Below are 25,966 nucleotides of genomic sequence, written 5' to 3'. Positions count from 1 at the left end.
CCCTGAAGTCCTCAAGTTAGTTACTTGTAACGAGTTGGTTGGTAACTGTAACTTATTTGTGAACAGCTACAAAAGTTCTTATTTACTTTGGATGTGTGATGCACTATTTTTAAAAGTATGGCTAACATCTTTCCTTCCTTACAAACTGTTTTGCCATTCTAATAGAAAGTAGATGTGAGGTATATTACTCTCTTGTGATTAGGTTGTGCCTCTTCCCAAAAGTAAAGTGTTGGTTTCACCAGATTATTCCTGCAGGGTAATTGTATGAGTGTCCCCCCAAACCTGGGTCTTGCTTCCCCTGACGTGCTGCTAGCCTGTCCAGAATAAGTCTCCATTAGGTTCTTGCCTACCTAGAATAACTGAGTCATTCAGTAAAGTGTAACATTGGATTTTATTTTCCCTGTGCTATCTAAACCTAGAGTCTGTGGTTCTAAAAGTCATAATTCGGTTATCCCTTGTAGCTGGGAAAGATCTGTAGGGCCACAAGCTGGGAGACTCGTGAGGGGCAACGCTGCAAGCAACTCTGCATAAGCAACCAAGACTAGTCTCAACTGAGAGTTAGCAAGGCTACACAACAAGAGCTAAGTCCCCTTAGCTTTACAGTACCTTTTGGTTTGAAGACATTAGTTTCAGCTGGCTTCTGTTCCTGCGTAGGTTTGCAGATCCTGGTGTTCCTGGGCCTCAATCATGGGGACAAGAGGGAGGACATCTGTGGACTCCTGCACTACGAGTGGAAGGTCGGCGTCAGCAATGGGCAAACCTCAGATCAGTGACACTTCGCGGTTTCAGCTTCTCGCAAATAGCACCACCGTGTTTCTCAGATATCTTATTGGACTTTCCTTGCATCTGGAGTCCAGCACTCTGTTGAGGTGGCACAGGCTTGGTCAGTCCTGCTTCATAGGAGCAGGAGGAGCTTTCCTGTAGCTCGGGTCCGGCTTAGACTCTCTCTCTAGTCTGGTGTTCCTCTCCCTGGCAATCGGTTCCTGCAGCAGCAATGGAATCACAGCCAGCTCCGAGAGGATTTCCAGATGAGCTCGTCTTGGGCTCTATTGGTCCCACCAACCGAAGTGGAGAAGTCATTCTTTGCAGGGCTTCTCTAGTCTAGGCGAATTTGGAGCTTCAGCACTGCAGCAGGGCTTCACCGGGCAAACCAATGGTCCAGGAATTGCAGCAGGCGTCTCTTCAAAGTTCTTCTTCGGATTCCTTCATCCAGTGGTCGACTGCCTTCCAAGCAAAAGACCTTGCCTTTTTATGCAGGTTTCTCCCATTCATTCCAGCCTAGCTGTCAATCACACAGCAGGGTGGATGTCCAACAAGGACAGCCAGCCGATTAAGCACCGGGAGCTTCGGGCACCTCCCTCGCTTCCTGCCCCTACTAGACATGCTGGAGCCAGAGGCGGGCTTCACCAGTGAATCCCGCCTAAGACAAAACGAACAAAGGGACCAGACCTAGTTTGGCGCACAGAGTAAATCTCAAGAAGGACCTTTCCAACAAGAATTGGCGAAAAAAGACCGGGGCCATTTTGCCAAAATGAGCACCCATGGGTACCTTACTGCAGCTACGAACGCAGCCCGTGGTAAACACAATGGTAGGAAAAAGTAAACCACTGCCACCAGCCATTAATTGTTGAAAGGGTAACATATACAAATGTTACATGAGAAACTAGACAAATGGGATACTAAGTAACCCCTCTAGCACCCTGTTGTAAGATACTGTGCTGCGTCTAGAAAGTTAGAAATGTAAGTAAAGTCAATTTCACTTCACTGCTCTTGGAAACAGTAGTTATCATAGAAAAGATAAACCTTTGGGAAATCTAATATACTTCCCTGTGTCACTGCACTGAAGGTGATGTGCCACAAGGTAAAATTATGCTTGTGGAGTTTGTCAGACTCCACAACCAAAAGAAACCAAGTTCAAATCACAGAGAAATACATGAAAGAGTGGAGAAAAAGGTCTCGCGCTCTCCGGGTTAGAAATTAAAAGTCCTAATGTCCAGCAAAAAGTGCTGGGGGTCTCTAAAGGAGAACGGAAATTAGCACATTTCTGAATTCTCCATAACAACTTGTTTTACTTTTTAAGACTGAATCCTTTTCATATCCAGATATTTCCCATCTGTGAAAGGTACAGTGAGCAAAAAGCATGTGCTGCAAACTCTCATCTCAGAACAGGTTATCATGCCATGTTCTTTCTGGGAAAAAAAAGAGGAGCGCCTGCTACCTTTTCTGAAATCTTTTCATAGCCAGCCCTTCCCTATTCTATTGCACTAGTGCAGAAGTCGGAGCTCATACAGGTAAGTAGTTCAGTTAAAGTTAGTTGGGGATCCAGGGACCTCTGGGAACACCCTAGGAGGATTCCATCAGTGGGCCTGGGTGAACTGGATGAGAGATCTCCCAATCACAGAAAACACCCCAAAAGCTTTGCAGAAATCACACAGGCTTATGCTAATTAAATACCCCAGCCAACACAGTACCTGCGCATAGAAGAGTTGCAGCAGGAAAACTTCAGGATCTGCAGCCAAAAACCCAGTCGATGTCTTCCTTTGCCATGAAGACAGAAGACAGGACTCGAAGGGATTTTGAAGCCAGGATTAACTGAGAAGGTTGCCGGTAGGCATTTCGTCATGGCTGGATGTGGCTCTTTGGTTTTGGCGCCCTTTTTCAGGAGCCAGAAGAGGACTGAATATCGCTGGTCGGATTCTTGTAACTTGGTGTGGGGACTTTCTGGACTCAATAGTGTCTGTGGAGTTCCAGCAGTATAACACCAGAGTTTCAGCTCGATTTGGAGGACCGTGCACAGTGGCTCGAGCTCCCAGGCTATTGCAGCCCTGTAAGGTCGCAGCACGGTGTGGCATGGCTCCATATGCAGGTTTTCTTGGTCTAGTGGATCTCGCCAGGTTTTGGGTCGGGGGTTGTCTTTTTCAGATTCCCCATGTCGTTTGGAAGGAAGGGTAACCACAGGCTCTGGTTTACACAGCAGGCTCTCCGGTCACTGGAAATCGTCTGTGCCATGTTTTCTTCATTTTCATCTTTGGGTTTGGTTCCAGTGGTCGACCTGACAGCAGCTTCCTGGTTCGGATTATTTATCGGGAACTACAGCAAAATTTCTGCATCCTCTCCCTGCATTTTACAGCAAGGGGTAGTCTTGCCGTCCAATCAGGACAGTCAGCACCCTACTGTGAATTGTTCCCTTTCAGGCAAGTTGGAAGACAAGGGGCTGCAGAGTTTTGGACTCGTCCCTCACTTCCCGTCTTTCCCCACACTCTGAAGCCTGGGCAGGGAATCCACAGGATTCCTGAGTTCGTTCACGCCTAGAATGTCTGGGGAAGACCTCCAAAATAACAAGCACACAAGAAAGGAGCCCACTGTTTTAGCTAAATGGTGGCCCTTCTGTGCATTACTGCGGCTGAATTAACAGTCTTCGAGTAATAAAGACTAAAAGTCATAAAGGTAAAACCACTGACGCCAGCATTCATGTAAAACTCTCAATTGTAACAGTGTTACCAGGTAAGTACCCACCCACCCCCAGCACTTGATATAAGAAGGGGGGGGGGATGCTGGGTCGCTATATAAATTGTAAACTCTAGTTCATCCAAGTACATCAAAGAGAAATTAACATAGGAGCCTGAAGGGGGCAACTCGGCCTAAGCCCAAAGTTGTAGGAAGCTAACTTCAACCATACACTATGAAGAGACTCAAGAGTACAAATACTAGAAGAGGGGAGGGGAAAAGATATAATAGTTGCCCATTCAAAGCAAGAAGTTCTGGGGTTGACGCAGTTCACATAGATTTCTTATTTAATATGAAAATCCTACCTAAAATGACCAACTTCTCCAAGAGTTTACCAAAGAAGGGGGTAGTGGAGATAGGGTGGTAGTTAGCCGGGCAGAAAGGGTCTGCAAATGGCTTTTAGAAGGGGGTGAACAATGGAGTACGTCAGGGGTGATGGGAAGGAGCCAGTGGCAAGAGTGGTTACAGAACTCTGCCAAGGAGGGAGCTAGAGAGGCAATGTTGTCCTTAATGGTTCTAGAGGAGCAGGGAAACGCCTGTTTATAGTGTGAGACAGAACAGATTAGTAGTGTGTAATGCAGATGCAAGGTAACAAACCTCACTCTGCAAATGGTGGGCAGCAGACCGCTCAAAGCAATGCAACAGTGGCTGCGAACCATGCAAGGTGTATGTAAACACACGCATGTACTCGCACATGTTTTATGTACTGGAAAAAAGCTTCAAGTAGGCAAAGGTTGCAGCACCAAACCATTGGCAAGGGACTTCAGCGCCTATAATTTGTTACATACTGCGACTAAACTCCAGCCAAGCAGTAAATAAACACACCGTTCTGAACCACTGTTAAACGAAACACTGTCAGTTCTCATGCAAAGATTGTTAGAAATGATGGCATCTGGGGGTGGCGCTGTGGAGCAGCCCAAGATGGCTGCCTAGCCATTGAGCTCCGTGTGGGATCGGTGAAAATCTGCTTACATCTGCGGCCACAACGTGCGTTTCGTTCCTGTTTTTGCAGTGCCGCTACCCTACATCACTGTGCTGCCGCCAGGGGAACTCCGGCTATTCTTCGTCCCTGGGAGCCCCGGACTGGGCCTTCTGCCGGAGCGGCCCTCTACATCACGGAAGCCGCGGCGCTGACCCGGATCCCGCCCCCGCCTCTCGGCCCTCCTGGCGCTCTGTTGGGCGGACTGCGGCCCGATCGCGATCCTTGAGGCTCCGCGGCGAACCGGTGGTCTGCGGCTGGGGCCGTCGCGGGAGCGCGCCCCGGCTTCGCCTGCCCATCCGGCTGTGGACCTTCGTCGCCGTCCCCCGCAGGGTGTCGCGGCCCCTGGGGAGCGCGGAGCGGCTCCCCCCGAGGTGAGGAGTGGCTGCCCATACCAACTTGGTCCCCTCCAGGGGGTGATCGGTTTGCCCCCCTTCCTCCCCCCGCTACTCCTCTGTCCATCCTTCCTGGGGGGGCGGGCGGACTGCGGCCCGACCTGACCCTGCATTGTGTGGCGCGTTGCGGCGGCCTCGTCCAGGCGAGCTGCCGCATTTGCGGGTTGCTGCCGGAGCCATCGCTGAGCGCCCCCCGTCGCCCAACATCTCCCGACTGGCTCCGCTCCCCGGTGGCGTGGAACGGCCACCTGCTCACGTCCTGCTGGGGGCGGTACAGGGACCCCTCGACGCGGGTTCTGCCCGGGGCGCGCACCTCTTGCCCCTGCAGCCTGGTAGACACTGGCTCCAACCCCTGTGTGACTCTGGTGTCTCAGCGGGGTGGCAGGCGGGATAACAACTACTAAGCCATACCCCGCTCCCTCATCTGTGCCGCGACGCCACCCCCCGGATCCTTCTACTGAGGCGGCTGACCCTGTGGTCTTAGCACCTTCTCATTGACAGTCCCTGGAACCACCTTACGCCACCGTACCAGTTGATCTCTGCCTACCCGTGCCCCTCCTGGGCCCTGCTCCCATCTCGGCTGGGGTAATCCCAACATCTACAGTCTGCACCCCTGACCTGGGACCACACTCTTCCCCCCTGTGGCCGGGCCCTCTGTCTGCATTTTCCGTGGTCCTATAACAACAATGCCTGGCAAGGCCAAGGGGAACCATAAGGGGGGTGCCATGGACAGATTCGCTAAAGCTGTCCCGAGGGGAGAGGCGGAACAGGACTCGCCCATTCAGGATGATCTGGAAGTTGACCATCACCCCACTCCCGCACCCCCAGACCTGACTACGCTCATGGAATCGATGGCCAAAAACTTTGCGTCTTTTCACGAGAAATTAGACGACATCAATGCCAATGTTGCCTCCCTAAAAACGCGGATGGATCAGGCGGGGTCCAGAATCAGCGACGCTGAAAATCGTATATCCACCAATGAGGACGAAATACATGCACTACAGGACACAGTGGCGTCCCTATCACGCGACATGCGCAGTGTGAAAGCGAAGTGCGACGACCTTGAATCGCGCTCTCGCAGAAATAATCTGCGGATCCTCGGTGTCCCTGAGAGTGCCCTCAAGGGACGCATGGAAGACGCCGTGGAATCCCTGCTAAAAGACCTCCTGGGCAACCCAGTCCTGTCCCCATACTTTACCGTTGAGCGTGCTCATCGGGCTCTGTCACCGAGGCCCAAACCGGGCGACATCCCAAGACCCATTATAGCCAGGATCCTCAACTATCGGGACAGAGACCTCATCCTCCGGCTGTCACGAGAGAAAGGGGACCTGCGCCTCGAATCTCATACTATAAGGATCTTCCCGGACTTCTCAATAGCGGTCCAGCAGGAGAGGCGTCAGTTCATCGGAGTTAAAAAGCTGCTCAGAGAACGTAACGTTCCGTATGCCATCCTGTTCCCGGCTCGCCTCAAAATCACACATGATGGGGAAACTTTATTCCTTCACTGTTCCAGAGGAGGCTGTGAAATTCATTGAGACGCACCTACCGCTCCCCAACCCAACGGGGGCCCCGGCTGATGAGGGGTGAGGAGTGGTAACACAGGCCGGACACTATTTCTCCATCCGGAACATCCGTCACCTTGAACGTGCATATGGAAACAACACACTACAGATCCATCGCATCAGGCTCCCCCAGCGCCTGACCGGGCTGAGACTAGACCCAACCACGGCGGACAATGCTCCCCCTGCGGTTCGGAGCATCGTGTTGTCTACGAACCCTAGAACTTCCTTCATTCTGGTCTCTCCCGCAAAGCTCTGCTGGACATGGGCTCCTGTCTTAGATCCGCTCATCGCAGAACCTACTCACGACAGCCTAGGCTGTCCTACATCTTTGTCTAAGAACCGCCCACACGGCTACAGCACACCTCGCTGCAATGGCAACGGTTTTGGTTTATTGGTTGTCACTGCTTCGGTGCCCCTGTTGGGCACAGAATGGGCCTTATCCCTGTTGGATTTCGCCCTCTGAACTCCACCCCTCGGGGAGATTCGGACCTGTTGGTGACACATTTTTTGGGGGGCAAGGGATTTACACTGCAAGTTGGGGGTGGGCAGTGAGGGTGGGGGGAGGTATGGGTTGTTACCCGGGAAATGTTTTAGAAAAAGGCAGTGGCGGAATGGCAGGGCGCTACACACCGGCTCACCTATATTTGTGCATGCTCACTCTTTTATTTGAAATTCAACAAATTTCGTGGGATGTACATTAAAACCGTAGAGATGCATGCAATCGTCTCAATCACCCTGGGATCGGGGGTTCTGGAGACAGAGTTTGCGGCACACGGAGGGGGACACTGGCGCGAGTGTCACCTAGTGGGAGATTGTCCTCCATGGGTATTGTGTTTAGCGATATTCTTGTCTGATGCGCTAAGATGTCAGTGACGATAATGTCATGGAATGTCCGAGGCCTAAGTAATTACACCAAGGGCCGCAGGATCATGGCTTATGCCAATAGACACGGTTGCAAGGTACTGCTCCTGCAAGAGACACACTCCACTGGTCCACTGGCCAGAAGCATTGCGCCTACCTGGGGACCCCACAGATATTTTACTTCTTATTCCACACGCGCCAGAGGAGTCCTAACATTGATCCACAAGTCTCTTAAATTTGTCCTCCATAGGAGCTATATAGATCCTTGTGGAAGATACACTGTGCTGTACTGCGCCATTGCCAATAGAGATTACCTACTTGTAAATACTTATGGCCCCAACGTCGACTCCCCCGAATTCATTGACCAGGTGGTCTCCATACTGCTAGGATACACGGATGTGCAAATCTGGGGTGGGTATATGAACTTTATTCTGGACACCTCCCTAGACAGGACTGGCATAGCGCCCAGGCCCCCGTCGGGCGCAGCGCGCAGACTCCTATCTCACTGCAAGACACTTGACATTCATGACGCATGGAGAGCTCTACATCCGTTAACACGGGAATACACCTTCTACTCATCGGTCCACGACAGTTCGTCCAGGATCGATCTATTCCTACTATCTGGTCCTATGCTAGGCAGGGTTTCCAAGACATGTATACTCGCTCGCACACTATCTGATCACTCACCGATCCTGTTGTCTGTTGACATGGGCATGCCAGCCCCCACTATTAACACATGGCGCTTTAAATCTGCTGCCCTACAGGACATAGTTTTTAGAGCAGACATACTTGCAGATATCCAGTCCTACTTTGACAACAACTCACCACAGGACACCACCCGGGGGATCCGCTGGGACGCCTTCAAAGTCTTCATTAGGGGGGCGTCTATCTCTAGGGAGTCGGGGGTACTCAAATCCATAAGAACCACCCTATCACGCACTGAAACTAAGCTACGAGACCTGGAACGGGCCCACCCGGCCTCCGTTGACCCTGGTATACTCTCCCAGATCAGTGAAGAACTCAAGATCTTCAATGAACAGGCAATCAGGGAAGTGCAGTACTTCAGTCGTCCACAGGCTGCACGGAAATACGGTGAGGGAGATAGACCCGGCAAGACACTCGCTGCCCTGGCCAGGGGGGAATGGGGCCAAGCCCACATTACCAGTGTTAAGGATAATCATGGAACGACTCAGTGGTCCGACCAGGACATACTGGAGGTCTTCACAAGCTTCTATTCCAAACTGTACTCTCAACCCCCTGAACATAGCGAATCCCATATGCGCGAGCTTTTAGACCAGATACCCACCACTATCATCTCCCCGGCAACGAGAGAACAGTTAGATTCCCCCATTACACTAGATGAGATGGTGGAAGCCATATCTAGTCTCCCGAAGGGGAAAGCGCCGGGCCCCGACGGGCTTACGGCTGAATTCTTTCAGGAGCATGTGGCCATTTTGGGACCCGAATTGCTTGAGGTATGGAATGAGGCCCTCCGGCTGGGATGCCTTCCCTCGTCTCTACGTGAAGCCGTTATTACGGTCCTCCTCAAGCCTGGCAAACCAGCCGATGACTGTGGTTCGTATCGGCCCCTTTCACTCATGAACTTGGATACGAAAATCTTCGCCAAGGTGCTCGCCAATCGTTTCATTCCTATTATGTCATACATGGTACATGAGGACCAATCCGGCTTTGTCCCTGGTAGATCCACATCGCACAATATTAGACGGCTCATTAACGTCATGGCTCGTATCAATCAAAACGTGGGTGCGGTGGCGGTCACCTTGGACGCCCAGAAGGCCTTCGACATGGTGTCCTGGAAGTACATGTGGTTGGTCCTGGAAAACATGGGCGTCGGACCCGGGATGATCGCATACATCAAACTATTATACACATCCCCAGTCGCCAGGGTCCGCGTCAACTCCCAAACATCTGCCTTGTTTCCTCTCTCTCGTGGCACCCGACAGGGCTGCCCGTTTTCCCCGATCCTGTTTGCCCTTGCCATCGAGCCCATGGCGGACTATGTCAGGGAGCGTCACTCATGCAAAGGGATACGCCTCCAAGGTACACCCGAAATTATCTCACTCTACGCTGACGACATCCTGCTGTTCGTCAGGAGCCCAGATCTCCACCTTGACCCTCTCCTTCGGGACATCACTCGTATCGGAACATACTCAGGCTTTACTATCAATTACACCAAATCCGAAATTTTCCCCCTCACACACTCCACGCTCCAGCCGGCCACTGAATATCCACTCCGCTGGTCCCCCAACGGGATTAAATATCTGGGAGTTCAGGTGTCTTTGACCAAGGAGACTCTCTTGACTAGCAATTACCTAGCAGTGGCAGAATTAGCCGAAACCAAGATTGCACGCTGGCGCCCTCTCCCGTTGTCACTTGCTGGGCGGTTATCACTGGTTAAGATGATACTGCTTCCCAAATTATTGTACACATTCACAAATGTTCCCATATGGCCTGGCAGGAAATACTTCACTGATCTGCACAGGCTGTGTGCGCAGTTCCTGTGGCACTCCGGTGCTGTGCGGAAAAAGTGGGGGGATATGACTCTGCCCTACGACAGAGGCGGGTTCACGGCCCCTGACCTGATGCGATACTGGATAGCAGCGCAGGCACAATTTGCCACTTACTGGTACCCCGGACCCTCCCCTCGCCCGCACGTCAAGCTTGAAAACCTTGCTGCCTCCGGCGCAAATATCATGACTCTAATTTTACATCGTCGGTATGTACCTGACTCACCTATAGATCCAGTCCAGACCACACTATCAGCCTGGGGGCGGTTGTTTGCTGCAGGCTCCGCGGAACACCCATACTATAAGTGGCTCCCCGCCTGGCAGCTCCCCGGGTTGGAACCCACGAATGACATAGCCCTGGCGAGTCACTGGCGGTCCCTAGGATACCTGGCCCTAACTGACTTCTATCCGGATGGGGTGTTTATAACACCACAGACTTGGAAGCCATCCCACTCTGGTACACCGCTGGAACTACTGCAATACTACAGACTCCGAGCAGCGTTCCGGACCGCTAGGCCTGTGTTCCCTAACGAACCCCCTGACCATCCCGCTGTTGCCTATATCGCCAACTCCGGTGGGGCCCGAGGGGTAGTTTCATCGCTATATAAACTCCAGCTCACAGCTGCCATACCACCGCCCTTACGGGCTCGGGACGACTGGGCCTCTGAACTGGGGGTTGACATTACGGACCATCTGTGGGGTAAATTGTGTTCCCATACCGGCAAGGTATCCCTGAATTTCCGATACCGCACAATACAATACAAGTTGCTGAATAGGCTATACTATACCCCGCGTAGACTCTCCAAGTTTGCCCGCTCCGAGATGCGGCTCTGCCCCCGCTGCGGAGCGGAAGACGCTGGCCATCTCCACATGTTTTGGGACTGCCCCCAACTTGCCCCATTCTGGGATGAGATCTTTAAAACACTGTCCGAAATTTGCGATGTGACGATTGAGCCTGACCCGATGGGGGTGGTGTTCGGAGTGTGGGGTGAAGAAGGGGTCAGAGGGGAGGCCAAACTCTTGAATATATGTTGTATAATAGCCAAAAAATGTATCCTTCAAAATTGGAAATGTGCTGCTCCTCCCACCTTTCAGAAATGGCTGAATCTACTGACCTGGTCCCGAAACTGTGAGGAAGATTATATTACTACTCTCCCATTCCGTTCCCGGCCAAAAAACATTTGGACTGCCTTCAACAGTTATCTTAACGGTCTTGATGTCCCCTCCTCCGGTGGCGGTTCTCCCTAGGTCTCCACTGTTATGTACTGAATTCTCTGCAACACTGTTTTGCTTTCCTCATCTTGGGGGTCATCCCTCGCTGCCTATGTACATCCCCATGTATTAAATTTGTCTTGCACTGTTATCTCATAATCGGCCTAATGTGTGTGTATGTCATCTACCACTGCCAGCAAAAATAAAAGTTTAATAAGAAATGATGGCATCTGAAAAGCTAGTCCCATGCAACTCTTTTGCTTGTTAGGCGCTTATACAATACGAATATACTGTTTCAAAGCACCCACAGGGCAGAGATGGAGGGGGAGTGAGAAATACATTACAACACAATATTTAAGAGCAGAGTGGCCGGGCAGGTGACAAACCTTTTTGCCTTGTGAGTATACAGAATGTGCCAGTGCAGAAAGGAAGAGGGATTGGGGGGGATAACTTCTAACATTTTGAAAGGGGCAATTTTTCTTTTTGCAGCTGACTAGCTCCTGCTGAGGGATGAGCCAGCCCCTCTAATCCCTATGCACTAATTTTCTGTGTGAAGTTCTACTTTTTAACCTGCTTGTTCTTTCCCTGTTTCTGCATTTCTTCCCCTGACACGTGCCTGGATGTAAAGACAGCGAAAATAGAAAGTGGCGCCATGTGAAAACCTCTTTACCAGAAGAATAGCCATTCGCACCCTAGGCGTTTTGCAAGGTTGCTAATGGCAATACGGATGCAGATGGTGGCCGTAGCTGGTAATGGTGCTGCTGCTGTTTGTAGTATGCCTCACTTTGCTAGGGTTTTGCCTTGTTGACTCTTTAGAAAATGTATGTGTAGGTTTTTAGTACAGGTGTGGCCTCTCCAGATGTTTTATAGTGGGGTTAATGTGAAATCTGCCACTGTCCATGATTGCTCGTTAAGGACTCCTCTGCTTAACTAAATCATTCCTACAACATTGTAACAGTTAGAATTGTAGGCTATTACTCTGAAGTGCCAGTTTGGCTTTCTGAAAGGATTCTATAATCTGCCAACAATCGCCAGATGGACATTCAACATTTCTTTCTGTTGATGGATGTTAAGGTGTAGGTACAGAACCCTGCAATTTTGTTTGACTAGATGGCCTTTCCTCACTTCCCCAAATGTAATGGTGGAAATTATTCTAACTTGCATCCAATGGAATTTATGTTACGACTGAAATGTTTTTATTTGATCTGGTCACACATCTAAAATGGACAATGACTTTTAGCGATTTTGTTGTTGCATTTTGACGTTCATGGTTTTGTTTGTCACATCTAAATTATGCCTCCGTGCCAGATATTTTTGGTTTCGCAAAAAAACCCTCAATTTTGCATTTTCTTCTACAACAGATCTACACATTTGGGAGAAAACAGCACTTCAGCGATAATGGATTCTCATTGTGCCATTTCAAACCCTGCCGCTTATCCGGACGATGAAATGCCCGTGAAGAGCAAGGGTGCCTACAGTATTGACTTTGACAACCTGGACTTTCTAAATCCGTTTGCAAGTTCTGTTCAGATTAAAAATTCACCTTGCAAATCTTTATGTGGTGATAAATCCTCATTGCCTGGTGACTCTGGCGCAATAAAGATTGCAGCCCTCATCCCAGATACACTGGTGGATCTACCCTCTAACAGTGAAGCACTTAAAATCAATGATGAAGCGGCTTCTGAGAACACTCCATCAGGCCACAGTTTCTCTGCAGAGATGCAGAGCAACTCTCAAAGTGACATACTTGACAATCCAGATTTCAAATGCTTCTCTGCTCATCTCGAAAATTCGACCTCCAATCTGCACTCCAAATTGGAGTGTGTTAATACCATAACTGATGAAGTTCTGAATGTACAAAGTCAAGTACCTTCTAGTTCTGAAAATGATGTAAAACCAATGTTAAATTCCATCCAAAAGCTTCTCCAGGACCAGAAGGCATCTGAAAAATTGCTTTGTAACTCTGAAGAGCTTGCTTCTGGCATGGATAAGTTCATGGTGTCTGAAGTTCAGAATCCCTTAAAGAAAATTGATTGCCGGTTACAAAAAGGGGGCACTGGTCACATAGATGCCGTGGATACCGTTCAGGCTCTGGATTCACTGGAATGTGTTCCGGTAAGCTCCAGCAAATGTGTTGCTGAGAAAAATCTAAACCTGGATGCAGGTGAGGCAAATGGTTTGGCTACAGGAATTACTGCAGAGGTGGAAGTTGTTGGTGGTAAGAACTTAGCCAGCGAAAGTGAAACTTTGTTGGAAGTTTCAAAATCGTCCAGCGTTAGTACTGCAAAACTCTCTACAGATTCAAGAAATCTAAAATGCCCTTCTATTCCAAACCAGATGGATAATATTGACCTACACCAGTGTGAGGGGTCAAAGTTGCAGAGTTCGCCATTGGGTGGGCCAATATCCAACGAAGTCGGCAATGTTGAGCATGATCGGGGTGAACCAATACATAGAGCTGCACACATTGATTCATATGCTTTTGACCCAGAGCTGCTCAACACAATTGATCCTTTTAAAACTGGGGGATCAAAACTGCAGAACTCACCATTGGTTAGTACAAAGCCTATAGAATCTTTTGCTGGTCTCCAAATAGATACCGGTTCTGAAAATGTGTCCTGTTCATCAACTGCAAGAGAGCTTGATCCAAAACAGCCAGAGTTGGTGGACCCTTTCCATTCAAGCGGATCAAAACTGCAAAATTCCCCAGTGATTCAGTCGAAAGATATTGCAAGTGTTCTTGACAGGTTCGACTTGGAGCAGCTAGAGATGATGGATCCTTTTAAAATGGGGGGTTCAAAGATACAGAATTCTCCTACCGGGATTTCAAAGAACACTGATTCAGTAAAATATGTCCAACCTATCAAGCTTAATTCAGGACTTCTTGACACAGTGGATCCGTTCACAGAGGACGGTTCAAAGCTGCAGATGTCTCCGGTTGTGTGCTTAAAACCAGGCATTATAGCGGACTCTGAGCATCTTGACTCAATGGATTCTTTAAAAACTGGGGTTATAAAGCTGCCGAACACTCCAAAAATCACTGCTGATGGCACACATGGGGCTGCCATAGATTTGAGCATGCTCCCATCTACTGAAACAGAATTGTATAAGTTTGACCCTGAGAAAATTGATACAATCGATCCTTTCAAAACTGGTGGTTCAAAGCTGCAGAATTCCCCCATTGGTGAATCAAAGCAAACCTATGTTTCAAAATCTGAATTGGTGGCATCCGCTGAAATGCCCATTCCTGAATCTTTGGAATCCACTGAAGTTTCAAAACCTGAACCTGTAAAGTTGGACTTTGAATTTTCTGACACAACTACTAAAAAATCTCTGCCAAAAAAACTTGGAAAAAGGCTTGGTACAAAAGTGCCACCTAAAAAACTACCTGTCCCCCAAAAGAAAGAAATTGTAAAGCCTGACGAGAAGTGTGTAGCAGCACCAGAAGAACAACCCTTGACCCCAAAGGCGGCCTATGCATTTGACTGGAATAAATTTGATGATCCAAATTTTAATCCTTTTGGCTGTGGAGGCTCCAAAATGTCTAGTTCCCCTGAACAGTCGAAAACTAATGTTGAATATATTAAAGAGTCTTCCTTGTCAGGAGTAGAATCTGCTACATCTAATCAGGAACTGAGCCATGAACCAGCAAATCCAGTGTCTGCTGAGCATATCAATCAGTAAGTAATGCAAAAATGTGTGCAGTGTTAATTTCATTTTCTTATGTTTTCTTTCTGGATTTCATCCACCATTGTTCTGCCATTTCTACTGTGTATAATTCAGATGTGCACTTGAGAAAAATGCACATATCAAAGTGGAATGCAGTAATTCTTTTGCAGGAAGTATCCTCACTGAGAACTGACCAGACAAAAGGCACTGTCCTTACTTGCTATATTTTCAAGTACTCCTGCATCCTTTCTTACTTATAGGCTTTTGCTTCCAGTATTAGAACATCAAGCACCGTTGCGCAGCACAGATTTCACTGATTTATTTAAGTTGGGGCAGAATAGTCTTCCAATACGTTACACCGTCAACAACTGGAAGCAGTAATTTTTGTTACTCCCATCTTAACGGAATAGATGTCGCTGCACAGTTTGCACTGCCTCTTGCGCAGCTTCCTTTTACCTCTGTTTCCATTTGGTATTTGTTTATCGTGCGCTGAAGTACCTTGTACTCCTCTTGGTGCAAATGCATGTCATGTTTAGACTGTTTCTTGATGCAGGGACAATAATTTCATAGCGCGCTACTAGCTAGGCATTGTCACTTTGCCATTGGCTCTCCATATGCACACAGCACACCATTTCCTATTGATTTATCACTCACCAATGGCTTGTAGGGTCTTCAGGATCCCAATCCTCCAAAGCAGATTTAAAGCGACAGACACTCTGTTCCTCCACCTCACACAGTATTTAAGTGATGATCTGGGCAGCACCCTCCTAGGATTATTGTGCAGTTCCTTACAAGGGTAACCATTGGTTGCACTGGTAAGTGCATATTTAGGGTCTGAGCTCCCTGGAGTTTGGTTTAAAGAAAAGTAGGCCTGCTCGCCTAAAGATTGGTTACATTCATTTTAGATTTCAAGGTGTAAAGGTGCACTCAACCAGTGGAAGTTGGGGCAAACGAGTTTTGACTCCATTGGAAGTTACTGTCCCCTGTCTACTCACTGCCCTATACCAGATAAGGGCTATTTCAATGAGTCAACTCTTTCTGGTTCTGCCGAATAAATCCATTCGTTTACCACTAACTTCATCAACAAAACAAGGAATCGGCCAGGACTCATGGGTACATGTCCCACATCTTGATGGATGATGGCTGTATCCCTTCGAATGGACGGCCGCACCCATTTGTATCATCCGATACTTGAAGACACATTGCACAACACCTCTTTCATGAGATTGCAGGTAATTCCCATGGGAAAAATTAGGTCTAGCTGTAGACTTAATCGGTCTCCTTGACTCGCATGCTCTCCTGACAGCCTTCACTGCACCCCTCCCCAAGCCAGCTCTACATGGGGAGCTAGCAGGGACGTAGCCTCCCTTACCTACCTTTTTGTACTGGCTACAATGCGAACGCATTCTAAAATCCTCTGACCAATCTTTCATACCTCAGACTTCGGTCCTCTAAGGGTGTTCACCTGCAGTGCTTTGAGGCCATACCAATGCGAAAAGGTGCTATACAAATGCCATATTACATTACTAAAAGGATGATTTGCATTTCCTCAACCCTGCTTATGAAACCCTAAGTTTTAATGGTTTCTGGGGATTGGCCAGTTGTAAATTTGCTTCTTTAAATGAATAGTCCCATCCCTCGGGTTGGAGAACTCGTAGCACTATAATGTCCCACAGGTATGATAAAGGCTTCCTGAGAAATGGGGAGGAGGTGCGTTAGACGTATTGCCAGTCGATCTTGGAGGGAAGCGTGTCGGAACTCTGAAGAACAGCAAAGCTACCTAGACCTTTGCAGAGGCCCACCATTAGTCCTTGGTTGAAAGGAACCAAAATATTGCATTTTCTAACAGCCTTGATTCCTTGACATACAGGTGTGTTTTCAGGCTCCACTTTGATTTTGTGTTGAAAGTACAGGGCTGTTTATTTCAGTCATTAATGAAATACTTATAATTATCTGCTGTTCGTTTTTCTGCTGAAAAGTGAGTCTCCTTTGTCAGTGCACCAACTTTTGATGGGTGGCAGTTTCAGTGAAAATGCTACATTTATTTTTCAGCAAGTAATGTGAGGTGCTTTTCCAATCTGCACTTGATTACATTTTTGTTTTAGCTTTCTCTGGATTTCAATTGCAGAAAGACGCCCACAAAAAGTCTGTCACTGGCCTACAGGAACATTTCATGGCAACATAATGGGCTTTTCTTTTCAAATGTTTTATGGTATTTCGCGTGCGACGCATAATATACATTACTTTTTGTCAGCATACACACCATATCTTTTCCCTGACCTCTGTATGTTGGCAGGGGCACATTTTCCTCATGTCTTGGTTTAATTTGCAAACACACATGCAAAGCCGTTTTGGTGTCCGTGTTTAAAAATCCTGTTTTTCATGTTAAATGGACCATCGACTTTCTTCTGACTTTGTGAATCAAAATGCTGCTTTTGCTTTGGTAATGATGGGTGGTTTGGGACTTTGCGTTACACCCCACATCTTTTATCAGTACCACCCCAGCACTCTGACAGACTCACATTATGACTATTGCTGACCCATAAATGGGCCGTCACTTTCTCCAAATCCTCCTTCCAATATGGCGATGTATTTCTTACGATGAACATGGTCTGTGATCCTTCCCTTTGCTCTATCGCCATCTGGCAAGGCACCCCAATCTTCGGTGGCTTTGAAAAGCTGCTCATCGGACACGTCCCTTAACGATAAGGTCAGATTGATGCGCAGAACTGTGCGCCACACTCCGCCTTCCTCATCAGTGCTTTCATTTTTCACAAATGCATCAAATAATTCTCAAGAATGTAGAACATGCATATATGAACAATAAAAGAACATGTAACCATATTTCAAGATAATCCTATATATGAACAAACTATAAGCATATTGGAGGTCCCTCCAAAAGACTAACACAAAACATACACTACAGTCCACCCGACAATCTACATCTTGCAAAAGACACTTGCAAACATATTTAAACTCTTGCATATCCGTTTAACTCATTAAATGAAGCCCGCAGTTCAAGATATTTCTCCGTCCTATACAGCCTAATAAATGCCTTCTCATAGCCCGATATTTGCAGCTCGTAAATCCAATCTTCTACCTGCATCTTTTTCTGCGTCTTCCGGACTCTCATGATTTGCTTAGTTGTCACCACCAATGACTTATCAATTCAGTCACTATTCATCCGAGATGTAATACACCTGCCAGTTTTTCGACAGCAATTCCGTTGATCGTGGTAAACAAGGAAATGATATTCTCATAATCAAATCAAGTTTATCTAAAACATCCTTGCAGTAATTGCGTACCTGTACACATTCCCACAACATATGCAGCAAGCTTCCCACCTCTGGACCACAACTTCAACGCAAATTATCGTTCATCAGCCCCAATGTATGCATACATACTGGTGTCCAATATAATTGTCTCACTATTTTCTGATGAATTAACCTAAAGTTCAAATCCAACTTTGAGCTGTACCTAGCCTTCAATACAAACTCACAATGCTCAGACAATCTCATTCTGCAATACAAACTCACAATGCTCAGACAATCTCATTCTGCAATACAAACTCACAATGCTCAGACAATCTCATTCCGCGATTATGTCTCCCATTCACAGCGCAACGTTTCACAGTGCAATTTTTCCCAACGCTCAACATATGCCGGAGCCATGGGCATCCGTTTTAGAAAAGTAGAAACCATACGTGGAGGAATATTAAAAATACAGCCTAGGCCTCTTTAACAATGGAGACTGTAACCTACTTAGTCTGTGAGTCAGTAACCTCAGAAGTATTCTATGTCTGTCACGTTCCTGCACCCTGTTCTTCTTGACTACTGCTTCTCGATAACCGTAACCATGGTGCCTGGGGCTATCTCCTGCTGTACAGCAGGCCAAAAGGAAATTCTATTTGTACCTGCTATGTCTGATCTTATTCCCGGGACCCAACTCAACAAAACCATTACCCTATAAGGAAACAGTTGAATGTACAAGTAGACCGTCCGGCCCCCCCACCACCCCTTATCGCACTATCACTACAGAATGCATGCAAACATGCCGCTTCTCTTACTGTATTCAAACCTCGAGTCGAACATACTATACCTTCCTCTGTGAAAGCGATTGACATGTGGTGTCGACTGAGGAGATTCTTGCCCAAGAGATTTGCTGGGGTATCTCTGCAGTACAACAAAGGAGCAGATGCCTTTTGTGTACCTACCTTAATACGTAGATCTTCAGTATAAGGACCAATTGGATAATCCCAGAGAATTCCTGTGTGTCTATTGTTTGCCTAACAAGGAGACCTCTCCTTCATTATTGCAAGATTTCGTAACCCCTCTATTGACCACGAATGGAAACGTTTGGTTGCCTACCTGCACACCTATCCAGTCTTCCTCTTCCAGATCTGTGGTAACCGACAGGACTGGACACATCAGAGATCCCTGCTGGATATCTTAATCCTAGTATATATTTGCACCAGGGAGCGAGAAAGGATTCCCTCCAAACACTTGCTCCATGTCGGGTCCCAGCTCTTCATTCCTCTTGGAGTGCAGATTGCCCACAAGAGCCCCCAAGCTTGCTTGCCAAAAAACTTTTCAAATAATTGCTAGGCAGGCAAACTCGAGGGGAAGTGGATAAAAAGGGGAAGTGGATAAAATGGCACCGGTCACTGCAATCACCCTCTCCTCCTGGAACCTTCCGATATGGGCTAATCTTCAGATAATCTAAAAATGAACAGAGATCCATTAACGCCTTTCTCACCTCTGCCCTAGCAATCTACAGAATGAATTTCCCTGGAAACTTCCCCAGTACCTGTTGCCTATGCCTTATTGCTGATGGGCTTTTGAAGACATTACGTTGCTGTGTCAGATTTAAAAGGGAACTACGTCCTTTTTCAAAATAACATTTTACTTATCTTACTGCACACAATACGCATCCTCCTGAGGATTACTTTCAGATCCCTACTGTGTACTCTTGACTCTTTTATAGGGAACTATTTACACCTCTGATGTGAGCTGTTAGGTCTTTTACAAATGTCCTTGGCTCAGATGTCCTTCACAGTTCACGAAACACGTTCAATGTTAAATCCTTTACTTTCTATCAGCGTGAACTCAAGCTGCACTTTTGGGGAATAACTTCCCTGGTTACCACGTTGACAGAGTTCCTCATGCGCGGTCTAAAGTCCTTGAGGTTTGTTGCCTTGCCCGCCACTCGTGCTGATACCCAACTTCTTTTTCTCTCAGAAAAAGACTTTGGGTGATTACGTGCATTGCACACACATCTAATGGGGTCCTTTTCTTTAAGCTGCATACGACAAACGAAAACCTTCCTCGCACAGGCCCCTTAATGCATTGCCAGTCTTTCACGAACGTAGGTTAGTGTTGCTGCTGAGCTGCAAGTGCTCACATATTAGTGCCGAGCATTTGCCCGCATGCCTCGTTTAGTGCTGTTAAACACCCACGATCGAAAAAATGCGTACTTTCTTGACAAATTCAACTTACACTCAATTGTTCAAAGGCTGTACACATGGGGGAATTATGGAAGACTGATTTATATTTCCACTGCCTTTTCTGGTTGCTAACTTCAATGACAAACAGCAGATGTCCACACCTTTGTGGCATTGTCGGGTCCCTCGCACACCCAATATACTTTGCAAAGCAACCAAACATTCAATGTTTCCTTTTATCTCTTTGTAAAAATGTCACTAACATTTTTTTTCAATTAATGTATATTAGTTGCTTATACGAGCAATATTAGATCATATTGTACATATAACAATTCATTTGTGTATACAAAACAGAGTTAGATAGGAATACAGTTACTTCTGTTATTCTCCAGAAAATGACACAATTATTAGTCCAATGATTTCGAATCGAATCATCCACACATTGATGGATTGTTGAAAAAATTGTAGTATCCTAATACTTTGAATATCTGCTCTATGCGTTTTGGGAAACCATTACCTTCATCAGGAGCTGATAATTCAATGTGTTGCTATTCCTTTTCTATAAACAATGATATAATATATTAGATTTCAACTTATCATTTTGATATCAATAATTTGATCTGTCTTGTATCCCAATTGCAATAATCACCTGGATGTTACTGTGTTTATTAGCAAATTTGTTGACTCGTCCTTCTATTAGGATTTCCTTGATAGAACTTGAAAGTTACGTCTGACATCCTATAAAGGGCAATACAATCAAATTGAAAGACTTTGCAACCTGTGATAACAAGTCAATTATATATGGTCTAAGTTGTCCATGTGGAATTTAGGCCAAACCACGAGAAAAGCAAAGGAAAGGTGGAACGAGCATAAAAGTAATATAAGAGCGAAGAATATTAGGTCCCCAGTTGCTCGCCTCTTCAATGAGATGAGATACACAGTTGCACAGCTTAGTGATTATTTTGGAAATAGTAAAGAAAGCGCACAGAGGAGGGAATCCTGCTAGATGCATGGACCAACGCAAACTTTTCTGGATAGAAACCTTAAACAGTTTCCATCAAGATGGAATGAATGAGTTTAGTTAGGAATCCTATCTGTGAAATGGTGAATTTGAGAAGATGCAAGATATACATGTAAACAATTGGGAGATTGAGTTTGGGTCTGATTGATCAAATGGTAACCTTTGCAATGTATAATTAGCTTGCATAAATGAGGTACACAGTGCAATAGGTGTTGAACAAAATTGTGAGCATATTCCTGCGAATAAACATATGGATGATATTCTGCTAAATAGATAAACCCATTAGGGACTAAAGGCAACAATTACTTGCAGCCATTGTCGCAACGTCAAGTTCACAGTATCCTTTCTGTAACTTCACAGAACTAAAGGCAAACAACACTTATGGCAATTGTTTGCTTACCACCTTTACATCAGCATGAACAGGTCTGATTAGCTTTTAAAACTCCTGGTCACTTAGATTTCCAACCTTTGTCACTTAAGGTCAATGGCACTTGCATAGTCTTCAACATCGACTACTATATTAATTTTACAACCTCCCTATACTGTGGAAATCAGTATGAATGGGTATGATGCAAGATATCTATTGACATAGTAATCATATGAGGGAGGGGTATAGGGGCACAAGTTTCTGTGGACACCGGGTTCAGTCCCAGTATAAAATACTTGTAACATACGAATGTATAAATCTAGACATCCCATCATAATTTATAATAATCTATAGTGTTCTCTCTAGAAGATCAGAGACGATTACTGATGGAATAGCACACATTTCGCAAATTATTGTAATTTCAAGAGGGACCATGAATTTTGAACACACAATCAGTAAGTCTGACGGCATCATCACAGCTATACTGCAGAATCGAGCCCATGGTGGCTTATTTGTCAGCGCTGCCGCTACCACAAAGTTGTAAGTACATCGGGAGAAATGTAAGTAAAACCGTGACGTCATCACCTTACGGCGTGATGACGTTTACAAAAATATAGCAGCCATTTTGGTAACGCGAGCTCCTCATGGTTCCTTCTCGTAGTACAGACTCCTTGCACAGGACGCCACAGGGTAAGTGGAGAATGACAATGGCAATATATGGTCGTTTGGAGTTTGAACATATAAATGATGTGTGCATAGAGCAGGGCTCTCATACTCTACGTTCCTAATCTATATTAACAGGGCACAGAGTTGACCACCAAGTTCACAAACAAACTAGAGACCCAGGAAGATCCTTTGAAGAACATGCTCTCCATGGGTAAGACCCTATGACATACCACTAGGCACGGTATTTTTGAACCACTTAGAATCATATTTCTGAGATATTGACAACATAACCGTTTTACAGCAGGAGATTGAGGATAAATAATGTGTGAAGTGAATCACCCAACGATGGACTGGACGCCTTTCACCAACTTGAAATGGTGGACTCCATCACAAGGCACACAGGTATTCTGCGTTAGACTAGTTACTAAAATGTATTATTTTTATTTTTTTTGGTGCCAAGATTTTTATTCAGTAAAATATAGCTTCCTCATCTGATACCTTTCTTATTCACAGGAGGCAGCAAGATCTATCAAGGAAATCCTAATAGAAGGAAGTCAACAAATTTCCTTATAAACGCAGTATCATCCATGCGATTATTGCAATTAGGATACATGACAATTCAAATTATTGATAACAAAATGATATCTATTATTGTTTATAGAAAAAAGGAATAGCAGCGCATTGAATTAACGGCTCCTGATGAAGGGAATGGTTTCCCAAAAACGCGTAGAGCAGATATTCAAAGTATTAGCATACTATTTTTTTCAAAAATCCATCAATGTGTTAAATTGTGGATGATTTGGTTCGAAATCATTGGACTAATTTACTTTTCAACACAGTGGACGAGATATACACAGATGCAGTTACATGAATGTTTATATGGTATATGGGGAATACAAATGTAGGTAGACTCAGTTTTTACAGTTCAGGGAGTCACAGTAATGGTCTAGCTTTCCTCCTCAGGAGGGGGGGATGACAGTAGGTCTAGGTCCTCCTTGCTGTTCAGATAGCTACAAAATTCAGTCCATACATTCTTGGGGCGAGAGGGCAGCGGGAGGGTATTGATGTAATCCTCACACGTTTGAGTCGGGTGAGGGCCCTCAGCCACATCTCAAAAGAGGTGGGGGGGGGGAGCGGCGCTTCCAACATTGTAATATGCATTTTTTGGCCACCATGGTTGCCACATTCAAAAACCTGGACACTTTCCTCAATTCAGGCTTGTCCCACAGCCCGAACAGTACAGCTAATGGCTCGGGGGGGATATGGGACGCTGTTATTTCAGAGAGCATCTGTTATGGCTTTTCAGTACGGGCCTAGTGTGCCGCAAGTCTAAAACATATGTATGTGATCCGCCTCTGTAGATTTGCATCTGGGACAAGTGTGAGCCTGGCTGTTTGTGAATCTATCCAGTCTGTGCGGTGTGTAATATAATCGGTTCAGGAGCTTGTATTGTATACATCTATATCTGGCGTTTAAGGAAGTGGTGCGGGTGTGTATGCACATTTTCCTCCACATTACATCAGTGATGGGCAGGCCTAGATCACCGCTCCACACGTCGCGTGCCGTCTTTGGCACATCCTTAGGGTTGGCCATCAGCATTTTGTAGAGCAAGGATATTATCAGTCTGGCCCCGGATGAGTTGGTTATATAGTGGATCTCAGGCGAATCTGGGGGTTCCTCGGGGTATGAGGGCCACCAGGCACGGACCACTGCTCTCAATCTGAAGTATTGTAAGAGTTCCAGCACAGAGCCAGAGTGACCGGGCGGCCATGTCTGTGGGGTGATAAACTTCCCTTCAGGGTATAAGTCAGTCAGGGCTCGGTATCCCAAGTCATACCAGGGTTTCATTAGGAGTTTGTCGTGTGTGGGGCTGAGGCCTGAGAACTGCCAAATGGGCAGCCATTTGTAGTACGGGTGGTGGCCAGGTTGTGTGTAGTATTCGTTTCCAAGCCATGGTTTTTGCCGCTACGGGGTCAGCTGGGACGTCGGAATGAAATGTATGATGGAGTACGAGAGAGAGGGTGTTAATCCCCTCACTTGCTAGTCCCCCCCCCCTCCCCCTCACCCCCCTGTGGGGGAGGATCGGTGAATGTGTACCAGTTTGTAGCGTGTTGGGCTTGCACAGCGGTCCAGTATTTAGCGAAGTCGGGGGCAGTGAAGCCCCCCTTCTGGTATGGAAGAGTCCTATGTTGCAACTTCTTACGAACCGCGCCAGAGTGCCACAAAAATTGGGCGCATGCAGTGTGGTAGGTCCTTGAAGTATCGTTTCCCAGGCCAGACCGGCACATTAACGAAAACGTAGAGCACCTAGGGACAATTATCATTTTTATTAGGGACATTCTGCCGGATAATGGGAGCGGGAGGTTGCGCCATTTCGACATTTGGGCCTCTGCAAGCTGTGCCGTAGCCACGTAATTGTCGGCCAATAGTGAAGATTTAGTGAGGGATACCCGGCACCTGAGATATCTGATGCCCTTAGGTGACCAGCGGAGGGGGAATTCGCATGCTGGTTGAGAAGTGGTCGGTTTGAGTGGGAAGATTTCAGATTTGGTATAGTTTATGGTGAAGCCCGAAAATGTGCCGATTTTTGTTATGTCCCGTATAATCGGGTCCAAGTGGACAGCCGGGTCTCTGAGGAGTACATCTGCGTACAGTGAGATGATCTCCGGGGTGTCACGCAGACGTATGCCTTTACGTATGTTTTTGTCTCTGACATTGACTGCCATGGGTTCAATAGCAAGTGCGAAAAGTATCAGGGAGAACGGGCAGCCTTGGCAGGTACCCCTATGGAGGGCGGAAGGGGGCGGAGACCCTGGCATTGACAAGGAACTCTGGCCATGGGGTTTGTGTAGAGCCGTTTGATATAGGATATCATGCGTGGGCCGATTTCCATTTTGTGCAGTACAGCCCACATATATTGCCAAGACACCATGTCAAATGCCTTCTGGGCATCGAGGGTGACCGCTACGGCGCTTGCGTTGGGGTCAATTCTGGACATGACATTAAATAACCTGCGGATAGTGAGGGCTGTGGATCTGCTGGGTACGAAGCCGCTCTGGTCAGGGTGAAATAAGTGGGTCATAATGGGGAGGATTCTAGTCGCAATAATCTTAGCAAATATTTTCATGTCAGTGTTAGAGACAGGGGTCTGTAGGAGCCGCATTCGTCCAGCGGTTTGCCCGGCTTGGGAAGCACAGTTATAAGCGCCTCACGCATGGTTTGGGGGTAGGTTGTTCACCATAAGTGATTTGTTCCACACCTCTAGGAGTCTGGGTGCCAGAACGGCTACATGCTCCAGATAAAACTCCGAAGTAAGACCGTCTGGGCCTGGTGCCTTGCCCTTCGGACAGTTCGAGGTGGCTTTGGTTATCTCATCGAGGGTGAATGGAACATCAAGCTGGTCGTTGGTTTGCACGGGAGAGGAGGGTCATGGGGATTTGGTCTAGGAGAACGTCTGTGTCTTGTGGGCTGTGTTCTTTCTGTGGGCCATATAGAGTTGTGTAGAACGCGGTGAATTTCTCAAGGATGCCTTGGTCGAACCAGCACAGGGTGCCCCCTGCGTCATTGACGCAGTCAATGCGGGTCCTGCCATCCTCTGCACGGACTAGTCTGGATAGTGTCCTCCCCGGTCTGTCCCCCTCTCCGTATTTCCTGGCTGCTATGGGACAGGCGTGGTATTGTATCTCCCTCCGGGCATGGGTCTCAAATGTTTCCAATTCCGCTCTAATCTGTGCCAGCGTGGTCGGGGAAGGGGCAGAG

The 25,966-nt window shown here is 47.0% G+C and overlaps 1 protein-coding gene across 4 annotated transcripts in view; it reads left to right on the top strand.

The window, feature by feature from the left end:
- TACC3 (transforming acidic coiled-coil containing protein 3) overlaps positions 1–25,966 on the top strand; it is a 623,382-nt gene that overhangs the window by 115,114 nt on the left and 482,302 nt on the right. For all 4 annotated transcript variants that reach the window (XM_069632144.1, XM_069632146.1, XM_069632143.1 and 1 more), the window contains one exon: positions 12,406–14,724. In XM_069632144.1, coding sequence (XP_069488245.1) covers positions 12,406–14,724 — 2,319 coding nt within the window. The remainder of the gene's footprint in view (positions 1–12,405; positions 14,725–25,966) is intronic.

Source organism: Ambystoma mexicanum, chromosome 6q (assembly GCF_040938575.1).
Source record: "Ambystoma mexicanum isolate Mex_15411 chromosome 6q, UKY_AmexF1_1, whole genome shotgun sequence".
In the NCBI taxonomy this organism is placed as follows: Eukaryota; Metazoa; Chordata; class Amphibia; order Caudata; family Ambystomatidae; genus Ambystoma; species Ambystoma mexicanum.
This window is presented reverse-complemented; position numbering and strand designations above follow the sequence as displayed.